Here is an 18,027-nt window from a genome sequence, read left to right as displayed (position 1 = left end):
ACTGGTATAATTGGAAATGCATGTTAATTAAACCTCTTCCCTCATTCCATCATTTGCTTTTGCCTCCTGTGTGAATGGACTCATGATTTATGAGGGTACGTTTGGCTTTGAAGCTCTTCCCACACTCGAAGCAGCTATACGGCTTCTCTCCTGTATGAATGCGCCGATGTGTTTGGAGGTTATTCTGCTGAGTAAAATTCTTCCCACACTCTGAGCACTGATACGGCTTCTCTCCGGTGTGGATGCGCTGGTGTGTTTTGAGATTAATCTTTTTATTAAAGCTCCGTCCACACACTGTGCACTGATACGGCTTCTCTCCTGTATGAATATGCTGGTGCATTTGAAGATTGCTCTGACTGCCAAACCGTTTCCCGCACTCTGAGCACTGATGCGGTTTCTCTCCGGTGTGAATGCGCTTGTGTTGCCGCAGGTGACTCGGCCTGGTAAAAGACTTTCCACACTCTGGGCAGCGATGTGGCTTCACTCCCATGTGGATAAGCTGGTGTCGAGTGAGATGACCACGTTGGGTAAAGCTCTTTCCACACTCTGAGCAGTCATACGGCTTCTCTCCTGTGTGGACGCGCTGGTGTAACCTGAGAAAGCTTCGGTCTCTAAAACACTTCCCACACTCTGAGCAGTAATACGGCTTCACTCCTGTGTGAATGCGCTGATGCACGTTGAGGTGACCCAGTCGACTGAAACTCTTCCCGCAGTCCGAGCAGTGATATGGCCTCTCTCCTGTGTGAATGCGCAGGTGTCGTTGGAGAACTCCCAGCTGAACGAAACTCTTGCCACACTCTGAGCAGCAATGCGGCTTTTCTCCGGTGTGAATCCGCCGGTGTTTCATGAGAGTGCTTCTCTCTCTGAAACTCTTCCCACATTCAAAGCAATCGTACGGCTTCTCTCCGGTGTGAATGAACTGGTGAAGTTCCAGAGTGGTCTGTCGAGTAAAACTCTGTCCACACTCCAAGCAGTAAAACGGTTTCTCTCCTGTGTGACTGCGCATGTGTCTTCGGAGATCACAGCGTTGATTAAAACTCTTCCCACACTCTGAGCATTGGTGACTTTTCTTCTTGCCTGTATTGTTCTCCATTTGTTCAGGAGATGTGTTGGTATGGAGAACATCAGACGCCTGCACAGTGCTGGAGCTTCTCCTGGGTGCCATGTCCCTTATATTTAACCTCTTTCAGCAGTTTAAGATTCCTCTGGGTGGAATTTCTTGATATGTTGGTGGAATCTGGGCAGTAGATGCATTGGGGAGGACAGAAAAAGAAAAAAACAAATGAATTCATATGAATGATAAATATAATTAAGCCCACAAACGGTGTACCAACTCAAAATGGCATGCCAGCCTGTTCTGTACGCATTTACTCACACAAATTTACAAACCTATAATAACAATCATTTGCAAGTTGGATTTTACTCTTTAGTGTAAAATTTGAGCAAGAAAACTTGTTTCATATCCTGTTTTACATGCTGATAATGTTCCCATTATTTACCTAGTGTACACACTATAATGTGAATTCGAAAACCAACACAGACAGTTTTATTTTATTTATTCTGAGCCATAAGAGTAAAGGACTATGAAAAGATCTTGCTGTAAGTAGTCATAGTTGCTAAGAGAATCATATTATAAAGACGCTGCATTTCTAAATCATAAATCTTAAGGAGCCACAATAGAGACCTTAACATGTTCCCAGTACATGTACAATGACACAATCAAGTACCAAATTATATCTCTGATAACTGCCTTGCAAGATGTAAATACCTGCCTTGTTAGCTAAATCTAAGCCTTTTTTCCCCTCATGTTCTGTCTGAGTTTTTGAGTAAAGACAAAAAAAAAAAAAGGAACCCCCAGGACTGGGCCAAGGAACACCTAAACTAGGCCAGCACGTCTCCACCCTGGTCCAGGAGGCCAACTGTCCTGCACTTTGTAGTGTTTTCCCTGCTCCAACTAATCAGCTCATTCAGTTGTTGAGTTGTGGCTGTATTAAAGCAGGAAAAGCACCAAAATGTGCAAGGCTGAGGGGTCCATGACGAGGGTCGAGAAACACTGAACCATCAAACTCCTGAACAGCTCTCATACATTAAACTTCCTTCCACTCTTTTAACGGCCTTTAATCACCGAACATAGACAACTGCTGCCAGTCTTACCACCTCTAATCTACCAGCCATTGTCCAGCAACCCCCAACCAATCCTTAACATCTGAGACTGTATTCATCTTGCTCTAGAACCGGGTGCTAATGTACAACACATTTGCATGTAAAACTTTCTACAAGATCTGTAAATGTGAGCCTATTTCTACACCCCAACATGTCTGATATGGTATTTTTTCCCTTTTGGTACTTTTATAATGGCTTATAATATCTGCTTCACATGTATACCAATTCACTCTAAAGCAGGACTTATCTGTAAAGTTAGCATGCCAATGAAGGAGCTGGCAAGAGAACAAAAGAAGCCCTTGTGATGAGCCAAAAAGCACACTGGCCAGTCCCAAAGGACGTGTCTTTAGGGCTAACTTCATAAAGTTTCCTCAGAATCAAAACAGCACTTTAAAGCAATGGAGAAACACCATTAATTATCAATGATCATAACAATACACCACATTTTCTTGTACAATAGCCAATATTTTACAACCAAGTCTAAATGACGCCGCTTCAGTGTTCAGAACCCATTAATTCTTACTTTAAAGATCAAAACCTCCCGAGTTATTTTGCCTAGAGTCCGTGGGTGAAAAAAAACACAACATATTAATTGCGTTGAACTGTCGAACACCTCACCTTCAACAGTCCAGCTCCTGTTTATGTTCCTCCAACAACACTGCATGGGCTCGGAGGAGTGGACTGCAGATCAAAGCGGGATCTTCTACTTCTCCACTTTTAGAGAACCGGAGTTAGAGAATCAGCGCCACCACCTGACCTGCAGGGGACCTCACGCCAGGGACGTGACTTTTAATCCCACCTGTATTCAGACAAACCCCGCCTGCTGCGCTGTGATTGGGTAGTAAGTTCATATGGGCAGACTGCAGGAGAACCTGAGCAGGCAATTCGTTATCAGGTTCTCTTGTCGGATCAAATATTCTGTGTATATTCACCAGAGTATGTTTGGAGATGGAGAAGGCCGGGTTGTGTTGCAGCCACTGGCACACGAAACTGAAGAGCCTGGGTATTACAAAAAAGTAAAAGTGCCTTTACTGTCATTAAATTTTCAAAGTACAACAAAAGTCTTTTCTTTGCACATCCCAGCTTAGACAGCAGTGGTCAGAGCACAGGGGCAGCTTTGATGAGCTACTCCTGGAGTACTTAGCAGTCGTGAGTTGAAGGTTAGGAAACCAGAAGGTTGCCGGTTCGATCCCCTTGACTGACAGTCCATGACTGAGGTGTCCTTGAGCAAGACTCCTAACCCCCAACTGCTCCCTGGGCGCTGTGGATAGTGCTGCCCACTGTTCTGGGCAAGTGTGCTCACTGCCCCTAGTGTGTGTGTTCACTAGTGTGCATGTGTGTAGGTGTTTCACTACACGGATGGGTTAAATGCAGAGGTCTAATTCCACAGTGTGGGAACACAGCGACAAATGGTTCTCAATTCAATTCAGACTCAGGTACTGAACCCACAACCCTGTTACTCACTCAGAGATCTAACTGCTAAGCTGCCGCTGCCAACAAGACGGTTTTGTCAGGAACGTTATGTTATGTTGTAGCATATACATAGCATTGTCTTTTGACTCAACAACCTTAAGTTCCAGTCACACTCCAGGAAAAACATGTATAGGCCAAAGGCCAAAACCACCTTTGAGGCATTTTGGTTTTACCGCAGCTGCGATTTTTGAAAACTCCATTCATTTTTGTCAGAGAGGATCTCCGGCTTGGACCTAGAGATCCTAATATGGGCATAAAGCCAGCTACAGAATGATGACACGACCTTCAAGCTTGCTTGGTTTACCATAGCAAACAAAGCACACAGTGGAACTGCTAGTTCGCTTAAACAGTCTGATGGTTGAACCATGAGAGCAAACTCTGATGACGTACGTAATGAATGTTCTTGTTCTGACTGATGAAATTAAATGTATGTATTTAACTGAGTAACGGTAACAGTTTATATAGAACCCTTTCATGCTTCAGTGGTTCTTTGCAGGGTGAAATGTTCTTCAGATTAATGTTGAATGTGTTGCATATGGTTCTATATAGAAGGTTTTCGAACTTGGTTCTATACAGCACCAAAAAGGGTTCTGCTGTTGTTAGGATGTCAATCTTGCAACAATAATAGAACCCTAGTAGTAATAATAAAGCACATTGTCCATCATTCTGAAGAACCATTTCAGCATGAAAAGGTTTTGTACAGAATCCATGGTTTTAAATAGTAATACTGCCTTTACTAAAGAACCCTTCAAGAACCATTTTTAAGTGTGTATGTTTTAACTGCTGGACGGAATACGGGTGGGATTCAAATAACGCCCCGTTTTGCCAAACTTCAGCGTGAAGCCCCCTACATTCCAGGTGGTGGCGCTAGTTCCATAACTGTGCTTCTCCAACTTGAAGAAAGTGGAGAAGTAGAAGATCCCAGACAGTGCTGGAGGAAACAGGAGCTGGGCTGTTGAAGGTTTGGAGATATTTTAACTCCTGTTCACACTTTAGAGCGTTTTTTATGGACGGTGTGTGTTTGACTGACAAAATGAATGAAGCAACACGAAGCAGCCTTTAGACTCGAGCAATGCCAGCCTTTCTCACCCAAACGGAAATCTGATATATGGCCATATATGCACGTAGATCATAAAGAGCCAGGCATGTACAGTATCTGTACATATATGTAAACATCACATCTTAGACATATATTCATAATATGTGCATCATGCATATATGTCTGTGTGATGCATGGGGGATTGTATCCCAGTACAGTTATAATTGCCACTTTATCTGTTTTTAGATATTAAATGATTTAAATGTATCAGAGAACAATATTTGCATTTATGTTTTCATTTTTAATTGCAGTTTACAATGTTTTTATTGTTCAGTTAAGCAGCTGTTTTATAGTGATTTTTACTACATTAGTATTTGAAAGAAACAAAATATGTCCATAAAAACCTTAAAACATGCCATCCATATATGAATAATATTTTTATATATTATTATTATTTATATTACTACTATTATTATATATTGGTAGATATGTCATACATAATTGTGTCTAGAAAGTGTTATGACTGAAATACATGTCCCAGAGTAAGTTGGCACATTTAATTATTTTGCATATTTATTTATTTTTTTTTATCTATCTATCTATCTATCTATCTATCTATCTATCTATCTATCTATCTCTGCATGTATCTGCCTGTTATTAATGTCTAATGACGATATCACAACAAGTTTTCAACTATAAAGAATGTAATTTTCATTGAGAATATGATGTAAGTAATGCATTGTCTATTAAAAATGGCCAGTGTTTCTTTTGAAAGTTTGATAATATATCAGTGTATATACTTTTCCCCATGTATGTATTGTAACTATCAATTTTCAAACTTTTAAAATTTCCTGAAATACTGGACGAGCTTGAACCGAGAGAGTGATTAAATTCTGCAGTGAGGTGGCTTGAATGATCGTATGTCATGCATGCCAAACAACATGTGATAAATAAGTTAAAGATCAGAGTTGCAGCTTTTCAAATCAAAACGCTCAAGGCTGGAGTTCTTGACTGGTACCCTTAAAAATATCACAATAGTTTTACTCTGAATTAAATACTATGGTTCCTTTGGTTACATTATGATGTCGCTATACTTTTACTGTTTTTCATCGTAACTATGGTTACTGTATACTTACCATGACTCTTTCTAACCATAACCATACATTTAATCAGCTAAAGTTTTAGTGGAAAGAAAAACACGCCCCCATTTCTGTGGATCACTGTGACTGTACCTGGTTCACACTGATAATAAAACTAAGGAGTTCATGAAATGGCCGGAATATCCCGCGCTTTATTTTACATCCTGTAGGATCAGTGCTACCTCATTTTCATTTTCTCCCAAACTTGGCATTGGATAGGCTCTGTACCTGCACAACCATTGAAAATTCAAACAATGTTCAAATCTTTGCCACTGGAGTGCATCTTTAATGTTTAGCAATTGTCGCTATTGTACTAAAAGGTTGACAATTGAATAATCAAGTGAAATTCCTGGTTCCTGTTTGATATCAACACTTAGGGTTGGTAGATGCTATGCTGTATCCCTTCACGGCCCTCTGATCAGACCCTACATCCCACGTGTGTATCGTAGATCTCCTAAGGTGTGTTTTTTCCTGAACATGCCAAGAGGGCAGAAACCCAGAAGAAATCATGGGTTGATGTATTCTATAAAAAGATCTTCAGATCAAGGATTGAAAAAGCTCCTTATGAAACCATGTGTTTGTTCTCTAGCATCACTACAGGTACCTCTGAATTTTTTGTTGTATCTCTTGCATTTTACTTCAAATTTGAATTTTTTTGACTTTGTCTTTTTTTCTTACACAGCTCAAACCTCCACATGCACGTATCGGAAGATGCCGGCAAGTGAAACAAGCCAAGCTGCTGGAATCGAGAGAGAATAAATACGAGAACATGGCGTCCAGAACAAGCTCCACTGCTCTACAAACGTCTTCTGCTAAATCTCACAGAGGACTGAAGACGAATACAGACAAGGAGAGGCCTCACCACTGCTCGCAGTGTGGGAAGGGTTTTACCCAACAGAGTGCTCTCCACCGACACCTTCGCATTCACTCAGGAGAGAAGCCATATTACTGTTCACAGTGTGGGAAGAGCTTTACTCGACAGAGTCACCTGCAGGAACACCAGCGCATCCACACAGGAGAGAAGCCGTATCATTGCTCGGATTGTGGAAAGAGCTTTACTGTACAGAGTACTCTCAAAGAGCACCAGCGCATCCACACAGGAGAGAAACCGTATTGCTGCTCAGACTGCGGGAAGAGTTTTTCTCGACACAGTCATCTCCAAGAACACCTGCGGATACACACAGGAGAGAAGCCGTACCGCTGCTTGGAGTGTGGGAAGAGCTTTAAACAGCAGAGTACTCTTTATCAACACCAGCGTGTTCACACAGGAGAGAGACCGTATCACTGTTCAGAGTGTGGAAAGAGTTTTAATCAGCAGAGCACTCTCCAAGAACACCTGCGCACTCACACAGGGGAGAAGCTTTACCACTGCTCGGAGTGCGGGAAGAGGTTTAATCGGCAAAGTAGTCTCCAAGAACACCTGCGCATTCACACAGGAGAGAAGCCGTATTACTGCTCTGAGTGTAGCCGGAGCTTTAGACATATGTGTACTCTTAAGACACACAAGTGCACTAAGAATGAGACGAATCATGACATGTGAGTTGGTCGAATACATTGGAATTGGTTGGAAATTGTTCCTTTAATCTAAACATAGTCCATCAGCTGAGACGTTTTTGGTGCTCTAAGTTTTAATGTTATTATAACTACTACTAATAATAAAAATCTGTGTCTGTATAGCACTTTTTTCAAAGTGCTCTACACAGTAATATCAGTACAACAAAAATAACAGCACAATTACATACAGAGAAAATAAGCCACAAAGCCTCTTGGCTTATGCTAGCCCTTACAAATGGTTTTAAATCTAGATTTTTAAAAACACCTATTGAGCTTGCGTTCTTACTATGCTTTGGAGTGCTATTCAAAAGCTTATGAACGCACACAATGATTTTTATTTAGTATTTCACACACTATGCTGTAATACTGCCAATGAATATGCTCTCTATAATGAAACATGCAGTTAGTATAAGCACTGATGATGCCTAAGATATGCACAGAAAAGATTATGGTGATAAATTACATCACAGTAATGCTGCAATATAGCCGTATTGCCCACCCCTACTGTAGACAGTGCAGAACAGTCAGCCAGTGTAAACTGAATAAGACTGGAGTAATGCACTCAGACTTTATTTTCCGGCCATAAATACCTGTGACAGGATTCATAGATTGAGAATAGGACAGACTGACGGACAGGAACCACCAGCCTGTTTAACAGCTTGTGGATAAATATCTCTTTGCTTTGCTTCCAGGCAAGAATTGTTTCTAGATGTTAACGCAAGTACTTCACAACCAGTTTCTGAAAGAACACTCTGCAGGATAGTGATTTTTAGCCCAGTTTATTCACAAACCAGCCATCCCTGTCTGTCAGTTTCTTCTTTTGGCCACAAATCTGATGAGAATTTCCTGTAGACTTTTGCCACTGCTGGATGACCTGTATGACCATATGCTTCAATACTCCTGCAAATTCAGCTGCTTCATTGACACTATGGCCTTTGCCACACCCAAACGCAAACAGTCCTTTGTGCCAATCAATAACATCTGCTTTGTGACCCATTTTCCACATCAAAGAGACATTCACTACACTGTACCACCTCTTCTCAATCTATGAATCCTGCTGCACATCCAACAGGTATTTATAGCCAGATCATCCTCATGCAACGGCATCTGTAGGACCCTGAAGTTACTAAAACCTTAAACATGGTTTAAACACAAGGTAACTGATTTTCTTTTGTCCAGGGAGCTTAGTTGGAGCTGATTTAGACAGACAGCAGGGCATTCAGCATCTGTGTTACTAAATCTGGCTGGGCTGACGCATTATCAATATTGAGTATTGGCAGCATGTGAAACACAACATTGAGTTTATGAATCGGGGCAGAATTGTTAAGGGAGGCAGTCATTACGGACAGTCTATAGACACTTCATGCCATTGGGTTGGATCAATTTAGCAAGTTATCTACTAAGGACTTCCATGCAAATGAACACACCAACTTCATCATTAACACATGACCAGTGAAATATAACCATGTGTTTTGTTCAGATCTTTTTGTATACAGACCTGTTTCTGACAGTTTAGAGAAAAGTGCTTTATTCTTTGCTTCTGGTTTCAATTTTGACCAATTAGGTTAAGTTTCCATTGCGTGCCAGAGATTATCTTACATACTTTTCCCAAAAGTAAATTTAGCCAAAGTCTTAAAATGGTGCTTTAGAGCTGGAGCTTCTGTAAATGAAATCATTAGTTCCTACAAGAACAATGCAACAAATATTTTTCTTTCTGCACATGCAGCTCAGAAAATTTACAGCTTCTCTGCCACTAACCCCCTTACATTCCTTATATAGAGTGCCGAAATATCAGCACAGAATCCTGCTGATCAGAACTATCATTTCTGCCAGAGCAAGGTTTCTCCTCTAGAATCCCTCACTCGCAACTGCTCCTGATCTCTAAGCTTAGCTACACTCTCATCAAAAGATTTGCTGTAAACTGGTCCCTTCACAAAAGATACATATTGGTGAAGTACTTTCATGATGTAATAAAACAGTAATAAATACATAAACAAAAATATCAAAGGTTTAAATGTAAAACTACCAAATTATTACTATTGCTTGGCTATATCATCTCTGTACATCACTGTTTTTATAGTATTTTATTTTTAAGGACATGTTTTTTTGTATTTTTATGAGACCTGTGGTATGTTGGTGTGGTGTTTCTTCTCTACCTGGATATCAGTGTTTACTGATGTGACGTGAAATGAGAAATCAATTATACTAATCTCAAAACTATCCATTCAGACGTGACAACAGTCCCTAATAGTGGAACTGCGTTGTCCATCATTGAGAAACTGCATGTAAGACGACTTTGTGAATATTATTTAGGAATCTTCAAGGCTTTGGGCCTGACTGAGGGTGACTAATGTAGACATCATGAGGGACCCAAAGGAACATCTTTTATTAACTTAACTGAATCAGTGACATTATGTTTAGATATACTGTTGTTGGACATCATTTCCTTGCTCAAAACGGAGAGTCAGGAGACCGGGATGCAGGAATGATGTTATTTATTGAGGACTCTGTAAATGCACCCAGACTCTGCCCAGCAGTGCAGTCTAGTTCAGACTGATAACAGTTGTAAGAGTTGTACAGTACATTTGCAGAAACCTCTGGTGTTAAACTCAGAAATTTAAAGAAAAGGGAATAAACCAAATTCTAGATTCCTTTTTATGTTCCTTTAATCTTAAAAATGACCTTTTCCATCCTATTCCAGAGACTCCTGAGCCCTGTCTGCCCACATTACTATTGACTGTACTGGAGCTGTTTAGCTGCTACACTTCAGCGGGTAAGAAGTCCCACTGACTGGCTCTCAGACAAAACTCAGTATTGTACTTCACTCAGCCTACCCATCGTTTTGTGCCCATATTACATTGTTATTGGGCAAAAAGGACTGATGACCTGTGGGATATAATGATTGCCAATACATTTTGGATCTGAGTTTTGAGAGAGGCTTTCTTTTTCCTCTTGCTCCCACCATCCTGTCATGACTGTCATGGTGAATCAACACTGTTGGATTGTAAGCTGCAGTGCAGGACACAGATTGGCCTGGGCTGCCCTGATGTCATGGAATCGGAGAACCACCTTAGCCTGAGTCAGCGAGACTCAGAAAGCGACTGGTTTATTTTTCTATCTGAGGAAAAAATAATATATATTTAGTCTGTGTTAAAGTGAGCTTCACACCAAAGCTTATATTTCTAGCTCCGTTTGGTTCATTAAGAAACAGAATAATCCAGACATCTTAAGGATGTTGCTAGATTTGGTCTTCCTGTTACATTTGATATTTTCATGTGTAGATGAACTATTTTTGGCCTAGTGCAAACTCAATGACACGGCCAAATGTCATTTTATGGTCACAGTTCAAATATCTTGAGGTGAATTTAAATATTTTCTTAGAGATCCTGCTCTGCTGAGTCTTCGCTTATCTGCATTGACAACCATTGTACAGTGAACTGAAGCTGCTGTCAGCTGCTGAATTTGCTAAAAGTTCAGTTTTCTCAAAGTGTTTGCCATTAACAACACCAGTATGTACAGCTAACATTTAATATTTTAATTGTTTGTGTTTGTGTTGGAGTTTTGAACACCTTTACAACCTCATTTACCAAAAAGTTGAGATCTTGTGCAAAATGGGAAAAAAGTGTCATGATGTACAAATCATTTAAATTTCATTAAATTATTAATTTAATTAAAAATAATACAAAGGTAAAATATCAAATGTTGAAACCAAGAAATTTTATTGTTTTTTGAAAAAAAAAAGCCCTTTTTTGAATTTGATTCCAGCAACATGTTTTGAAAAAGTTGGGATGGGGGCCTGTTTACCACTGTGTTTCATCACCTCTTCTTTTAACAACACTGTAAGCATTTGGGGACTGAGGAGACTAAATGCTGTACTTTTGCGTGATATATGATTTCAGCTGCTCAACCATTTGGAGACTCCTTTGTTGTATTTTTCATTTCATAATTTGCCAAATGTTTTCAGTGAGTGACAGGTCTGGTCTGCAGTCTGGCCAGTTTAGCACCTGGGCTCTTTTGCGACAGAGACATGCTGTTTTAATACATGCAGAATGTGGCTTTGCGTTGTCTTGCTGAAATAAACAAGACCTTCCCTGAAAAAGACGTCATCTGGATGGCAGCATTTGTTGCTCCAAAACCTGTATACATCATTCAGCATTAATGGTGCATTCAAAGATGTGCAAATCACCCATGCCATATGCACTAATGCACCCCCATACCAACACAGATGCTGGCTTTTGAACTGTGCACTGATAACAGGCCGGATGGTCCCTCTCTTCTTTAGCCTGGAGGATGCACATGATTTCTAGAAAGAATTAAAAATTTTGATTAGTCAGACCACCACTTCACCTCAGTCCCTCTTAAATGAGCTCAGGCCCAGAGATGGTGGCAGCGTTTTAACTTGCATTTGTGGAGGCAGTGATGAACTGTGTCCACAGATACTGGCTTTTGAAAATGTTCCTCAGCCCATGCAATGAATTCCACTACAGAATCGTGTTTCCAAGTTTTCTTAATCTTTTAATGATGTTACATAATAAAAACTGCAAGTTCTTTGTGATTTTGTTTAGTGAGAAATGTTATACCTGAATTGGTGTGATAGTTTGCCCATACAGTCTTTTACAGAGTGGTGAACCCATCTTAACTTCTGAAAGAAGCGGGATGCTTTTTATACCCAATCATGTTACATCCCTTTTGGCCTTTAACCTAATTAGTCATGGGATGTTCAACCTGGTGTTTTTTTTTTTATCATTACACAACTTTATGAGCGTTTTGTTGCCCCGTCCCAATTTTTTTAAAACATGCCACTTTTTTAAAAATCAATTTCAAAATGGGTGCATATTTTTATCTTTTAAAAAACAAAATTTTTCAATTTCAACATTTGATATGTTGTTCTGTGCTATTTTCAATTAAAGATATTGCTTAAATGTTTTGCACATATTCTGTTTTATTTACATTTTGCACAGTGTCCAACCTTTTTGGTTGTAAAATAAATTACCTCATCATTTTCAAATTTTAAAGTGAGGAAGTAATGTGCAGTGAAACACCTGATTGGGAAAACTGAGCTCCAGCAACAGTGAAGTGTGTCATGGTCCTGTTGTGACTCGACACTTGTTTGACCAGCAAGCCTAAGTACTATTTATGGTTTGTAAAATAAAACGAATTCAATTGTTTGTTGAAAGAAAATAAAAAGAATCGAACGAACTAAGAAATACGAGAAGACTCTTCAGAAATCAGAAGTGCAGGTCCTTTATTCCTTTTGAGTATGGAGAATGTATTCCCAATAGGCCCATGGGCGACACTCACAGATATACAGAGTTTGTACACATGTTTAATACCCTCGGTGAAGGTGGGGTGACATCGCCCCACCTTGTTTGTCATCTCCTGATTTCATAAAACCACCATTATATCCAAATTGACCTTCATACGTCTATCATATAGGGTCTTGTGGAAACCATTATCTCCAAGCCTAGTCTGAATCATTTTTTTAAAAAAAACATTGTGCCAGGTACATGCTGGTATTTTTCCATCTTGGCGTTTGGCCTTGAGAAGTTCGCAAGTTCACTCGCTCCCTATAAAGTGTCTATCTTCTCTCTTACGCCCTAATGAGGAAGCTTGTTTTAGGGCACTTGCTCCAATGTGCTAGGCCTTTATTTATGATTTGTCCTGCATAATACATGGCATTTTAATTTTGAGAATCTGTAATTTACATCAGTCCCCGTCTAAACCAAAAGGACAGACTGGTCCCGAGAAAGAGGGGACTTTTCTCCAAGAGACACAGCAATAGAGCCCAAAACTGGAGGTCTAGATGACTCCTGCTAGTTACATATTCTGTAATCAAAGATCAAAGGCAGGGTGGATTCATGCCACTAGAGCACAAGAGACTACAGGACAACAAGCTGGTTGACTCTCCTTAGACTGGCTTATGCATACATGCCACAGGAAATACTTACGTGGTGTGTTAATGCCGTGTTTCTTCTCCTGGAATGACTGTTCCTTGAGATGCTACTTTGAATAAGATCAAATCTGGCACGTGCCAGTCTCCAAAGTATCCTACTAGACATGAGGGCACAGCTTATGGTAGTGGAAATGGGCTCTCCATGTTGCTGGAACTGAGTGAAAGGTTTGCAGAGATTATTTGGTCACTTTCAAGTCTTTGAGCCTGATGAAAAATCAACTGCTTGTTTAATTTCCGTTTAATTTTATAATGAAAATACACCTCTGTTCAGGTCTGTGAGTTAGGAGAGAACTGTGGATGGTCTGATCCCCTTTACCTCACTCGTGTTGCTCTGTCTTATATTTGGCTTTTTGTGTTTTACCCTGCTAAATTCTTCTTAGTTGAAGCCTTTAGCTGTGAGGTTATGTGTGTTTGACCTGTCGAGATGGTGATTTTAACCTATTTTTATTCATTCTGTTTTCCATTTGTGTTCCTGTAATTCTGAAAATTGCTCTATTAAATTTTTTTTTATTTTGCGTTATAGTCTTCTCTTTTTGCACTTTGTCACATTACAGAAATAATTACAGAAATGGAGGCTGGATTGGGGAATGGTAAGGACTGGCTGGGGATGGCCTAGACGTAAGTGAATTTATAAGCGAGAAGATTAGGAAAAGTGGTAAGGCTATTCAGGAACTGGTTAGAGACAGAAAGGAGTGAAATTTGGAGATATTGGTGAAATAAGCATTCAAAGAATTGTTCATTTGAGATATTCTTTATGGTCAAAGAAGTGCATGCTGCTCTTTTTTCTATTAATAAGGAGCAGAAGTATGCAGAGTTGGCATACTCCAGAAAAAGACTTGCTGTGTGACATAATAAAAAAGGAAAAGTATATTTCCATAAAAACAAGCAGCTAAAACACCCAGTTTTATTGTTTGTCAGTCCTGCTTACGAGAGTATTTCTGTTGTTAATGAGCTTATAAATTAAAACAGTTTTTAATAAATAAAACAATGAGTGGGCTTATTAAGAGGGGGTCACATGAACCCTATTCCAGACTTTTCATCTGTCATTATTTAGTAAAAAGAAAACACATACAGCATGCATGATTTATAATTATATTATGGATTTATTCTTTTTTATTGAGATATGCCAGTAAAAGCTGAAAACTACATATGTAAAATATGTTGAATTAGATTCACATGGACTTACTGAGGGCCAGCTCACAATGAATTAGCAGGACAGTGAGGCATCAATACTTACTGTTCCTTCAGGTCATTCAAGATATCTAGCTAACTAAATAATTATCATGGATATTTTAAATCAGCTCACCTATTGAAATTTTCAATAAAAGGCATGTGAATCATCAAATAATATTTTTACAGTAATTACAGCAGACACGTCAAAGGTGTCGCTAAGATTTTCAGAGAAGTAAGTCAACTGCTGTGTTGTGGAGTTTCTTGATTTTTCACCATATCTTACGACAAACTACTGCCCAGTGCAGTACTTTGGGAACCAGGTTGAGGGGAAACTGCAACAAGTATTCTTATTGGATGTACAGGCTGTAGGCTGAACTTGGTGTTCAGCAGAAAACACGCCTTTATCAACGGTGTAAAGCAAAAATAGGTCTTCTTTTGAAAACCTACTTTTCTCTAGACTTTTACTCCTAGAACAGCTTTCTGGTGGGTCATGGCCCATTTTCACCACTGCTCTTAGTGCACTCACATGTCTTTTAAAGTACCTGAATGCCTTGAAGCTCTTCCCACACTCAAAGTAGTGATACAGTTTCTTTCCTGTGTGAATGCACTGGCATTTTTGGAGAGTAATCTGTGGAGTAAAGTGCTTCCCAAACTCGCGTTAATACAGCTTCCCTCAAAAATGAATGCGCTGATGTTGTTGGAGATAATTAAGTTGATTAAAACACTTCCCACACTCCGAGCAGTAATACGGCTTCACTCCCGAGTGAATGCGCTGGTGTTTAAGGAGATAACTCGGTTGACTAAACCTCTTCCCACACTCTGAGCACTCATACGGCTTCTCCACTGTGTGAATGCGCTGGTGTTGTTGGAGGTTACTCTGTAGAGTAAAACTCTTTCCACACTCTGAGCACTGATACAGCTTCTCTCCCGTGTGAATACGCTGGTGTTGTTGCAGGTTACTCTGTTGAGTAAAACTCTTCCCACAATCCAAGCATTGATAAGGCTTTTCCCCTGTGTGGATGATCTGGTGTCGCTGGAGATGACTCTGTCTGGTAAAACTCTTCCCACACTCTGGGCAGTAAAATGGTTTCACTCCCTCGTGGATGCGATGGTGACGCTGGAGATTACTTTGTTGGTTGAAACTCCTTCCACACTCTGAGCACTGATAGGGCTTCTCTCCTGTGTGAATGCGCTGGTGTGTTTTGAGGACACCTCCATCTCTAAAACACTTTCCACACTCGGAGCAGAGATATGATTTCTCTCCTGTGCGAATGCGCTGATGTATTTGTAAAGTACTATGTTGGTCAAAACTCTTCTCACACTCTGAGCAGTAATACAGCGTCTCTCCTGTGTGAATGTGCTGGTAGGCTTTGAGAAGATTCTGCTGAGTAAAACTCTTTGCACACACTGAGCAGTGGTGGGGTTGGTCCTTGCCTGTATTTTTCTGTGATTGTTTCTGAGATACTTTAGTGTGGAGAATTCCAGAGGATGTTTGCTGAGCACTGGAGACCATTCTGGATGCCATGTTCTCCATATTTAATTACTTTCAGCAGCTTAACGTTCCTCTTGGTGGTATCGCTTGAGGGTTTTGTGGAGGTAAATTTGAGCCGAGTAGGAAAGTGCAGACCAGGAACAGAAGACTTGCAATAGGGTGTCATTCATTTCTAGAAGAGAAAAAACAACAGAGAAACTCGATTTGAATTGCAACAAAATTAGATGATAACTGGTGAGAATTACACAAAAGTCATTGTTCACGTAACTTCAGATGATAAAGTCTGATTATGGTTTAAGTCTACGTGAAATCACTGAAGGCTCTCGAGAGCTCATCTCACATTTATACTTATACAAATAGATGTAATTTTCTTTAATATACAATTTGCTGAATTTTAGGCTTGTATCTGCATTAAACCTAAAGGTATATTATTTGTGAGTTTTGTTTTTTGTTTCAAAATAAGTGCATCTTTTCTTGCATTCTGTTAGAAATTCTGATGGTTCCTTTAAGACAGTATTATGCAGTCAGGCCCATCTAACCCTTCAGAGAAAGGACAAAAAATTCTGTACACATACTTCATAAATACACACACACACCTTCTAAGCTTATCCTTCTGGCTCACGGGGAAGCTGGGGCCTATCACAGTAGTCGTTGGTGGGCTATGGCCTTGTCTTTGGACTGTAGGAGGAAACCCATGCAGACACAGGGAAAGCATGCAAACTCCCCACTTAACGGACCCTGGTCATCCGGCTGGGGAATCGAACCCAGGCCCTTCTTGCTGTGAGGTGACAGTGCTACCCACTGTGCTGCCGTACTTCATAAGTAGTACAATCTAATTCAAATAGTCCAATATGCATATTCTTGGTTACCACAGGATGCATGTCTTTCCAAGAGTGATTCCAATCAATTAAAACCCCTCACAAATATGGCTTCCAAGTTCCACTGCTGTGCCCGTGTCTGCTCATCTCTACTGATGATATTTTAAAGAGTTTGGTATAGTAAGTTTATTAGCAAAATAACAAGAAATCTGACCACTGAAATGTTTGAATTTCACTACAGGGGCTGACCTAAAGCTGTCTGCCCCTTATCTGTTCTTGAAAACCCTTTTGCAAAAGTACTAAAAAGTTACGCACACAGTTTCTGGAAGTTGTACTCTGAGAACAGCTGTGATTGTCTTAGGATGGTAGGACATCAGCTGTGATGGGAATCAACTGTGATTGGTCTATTTGCATACATTAAATGACAGGGTCATCTCTGTACCGAATATAGTGTTTGGACTTTGATTGTTCACCAGTCCAGTGTAGTTTTTATGACTTAAAAAATTATTTCATTTTTTCATATCGGGTTTTAAAGTTCCTTCATGGATTCTTTAGTAAAGGCAATGGTAGTACTTATAACCATGAGGCCTATTTAAAACCATCATGCTTAAAATGTTCTTCGCGTGGTGAAATGGTTTTTCGGATTGATGGAGAATGTGTTTATATTGTTCTATTTAGAACCTTTTATGAAAATGGCCAATAAGCATTTTTCTCCTTCTACTGTTGCAAGATTGCCATGGTAACAATAGCAGAACCCTTTTTGGTGCCCACTTTCAAAAGGTTCTATACAGATCAATGCAAAACACAACACATTCTCCTTCAATCTCAAGAACCATTTAAGCATGCAAGTGGTTCTACATAAAACTCACTGTTCTAAATAGAACCACTGACTTTTCTACATAGCCCCTGAAGAATCATCTTATTAAGTGTGTAATTTTAGACTAACTGTCACAGACTATGTTGCAGAGACACAGGGGACAGTGTTGGCATCTTAACAGATGAGTCTAGGGTCTGACCGCCCGTGCAAACAGACAGGCCACAGTGTAACCTCCCTATAATCTCCATATGCAAGTGACCAGTTATACCTGTCCACCTATCCAGCGTCCATCCATCCAGAGTGAATAAACAGTATAACAGTGTTGACGGGTCCGCCAGCTTCCTATCTTCAGTGGGTCAGCTCCTGTTGCTGTTCCTCGCGGAGGGCTTCTGCTTCTCCGGGTGCT

General features: G+C 40.1%; 1 protein-coding gene and 1 pseudogene across 1 annotated transcript in view; one reads left to right on the top strand and one right to left on the bottom strand.

Annotated features, from left to right (window-relative positions):
- Positions 1-11,037, top strand: part of LOC108411712 (zinc finger protein 850-like) — a 26,095-nt gene extending 15,058 nt beyond the window's left edge. The window contains exons 3-5 of the mRNA XM_037543123.1: positions 1,129-1,139; positions 6,660-7,350; positions 10,070-11,037. Coding sequence (XP_037399020.1) covers positions 1,129-1,139; positions 6,660-7,350; positions 10,070-10,079 — 712 coding nt within the window. The 3' untranslated portion in view covers positions 10,080-11,037. The remainder of the gene's footprint in view (positions 1-1,128; positions 1,140-6,659; positions 7,351-10,069) is intronic.
- The window catches only part of LOC108411708, a 26,033-nt pseudogene extending 8,006 nt beyond the window's left edge, over positions 1-18,027 (bottom strand).

Source organism: Pygocentrus nattereri, chromosome 12 (assembly GCF_015220715.1).
Source record: "Pygocentrus nattereri isolate fPygNat1 chromosome 12, fPygNat1.pri, whole genome shotgun sequence".
NCBI lineage: Eukaryota > Metazoa > Chordata > Actinopteri > Characiformes > Serrasalmidae > Pygocentrus > Pygocentrus nattereri.
The sequence above is the reverse complement of the archived record's forward strand: the minus strand, read 5'-3'. Positions and strand labels throughout refer to the sequence as shown.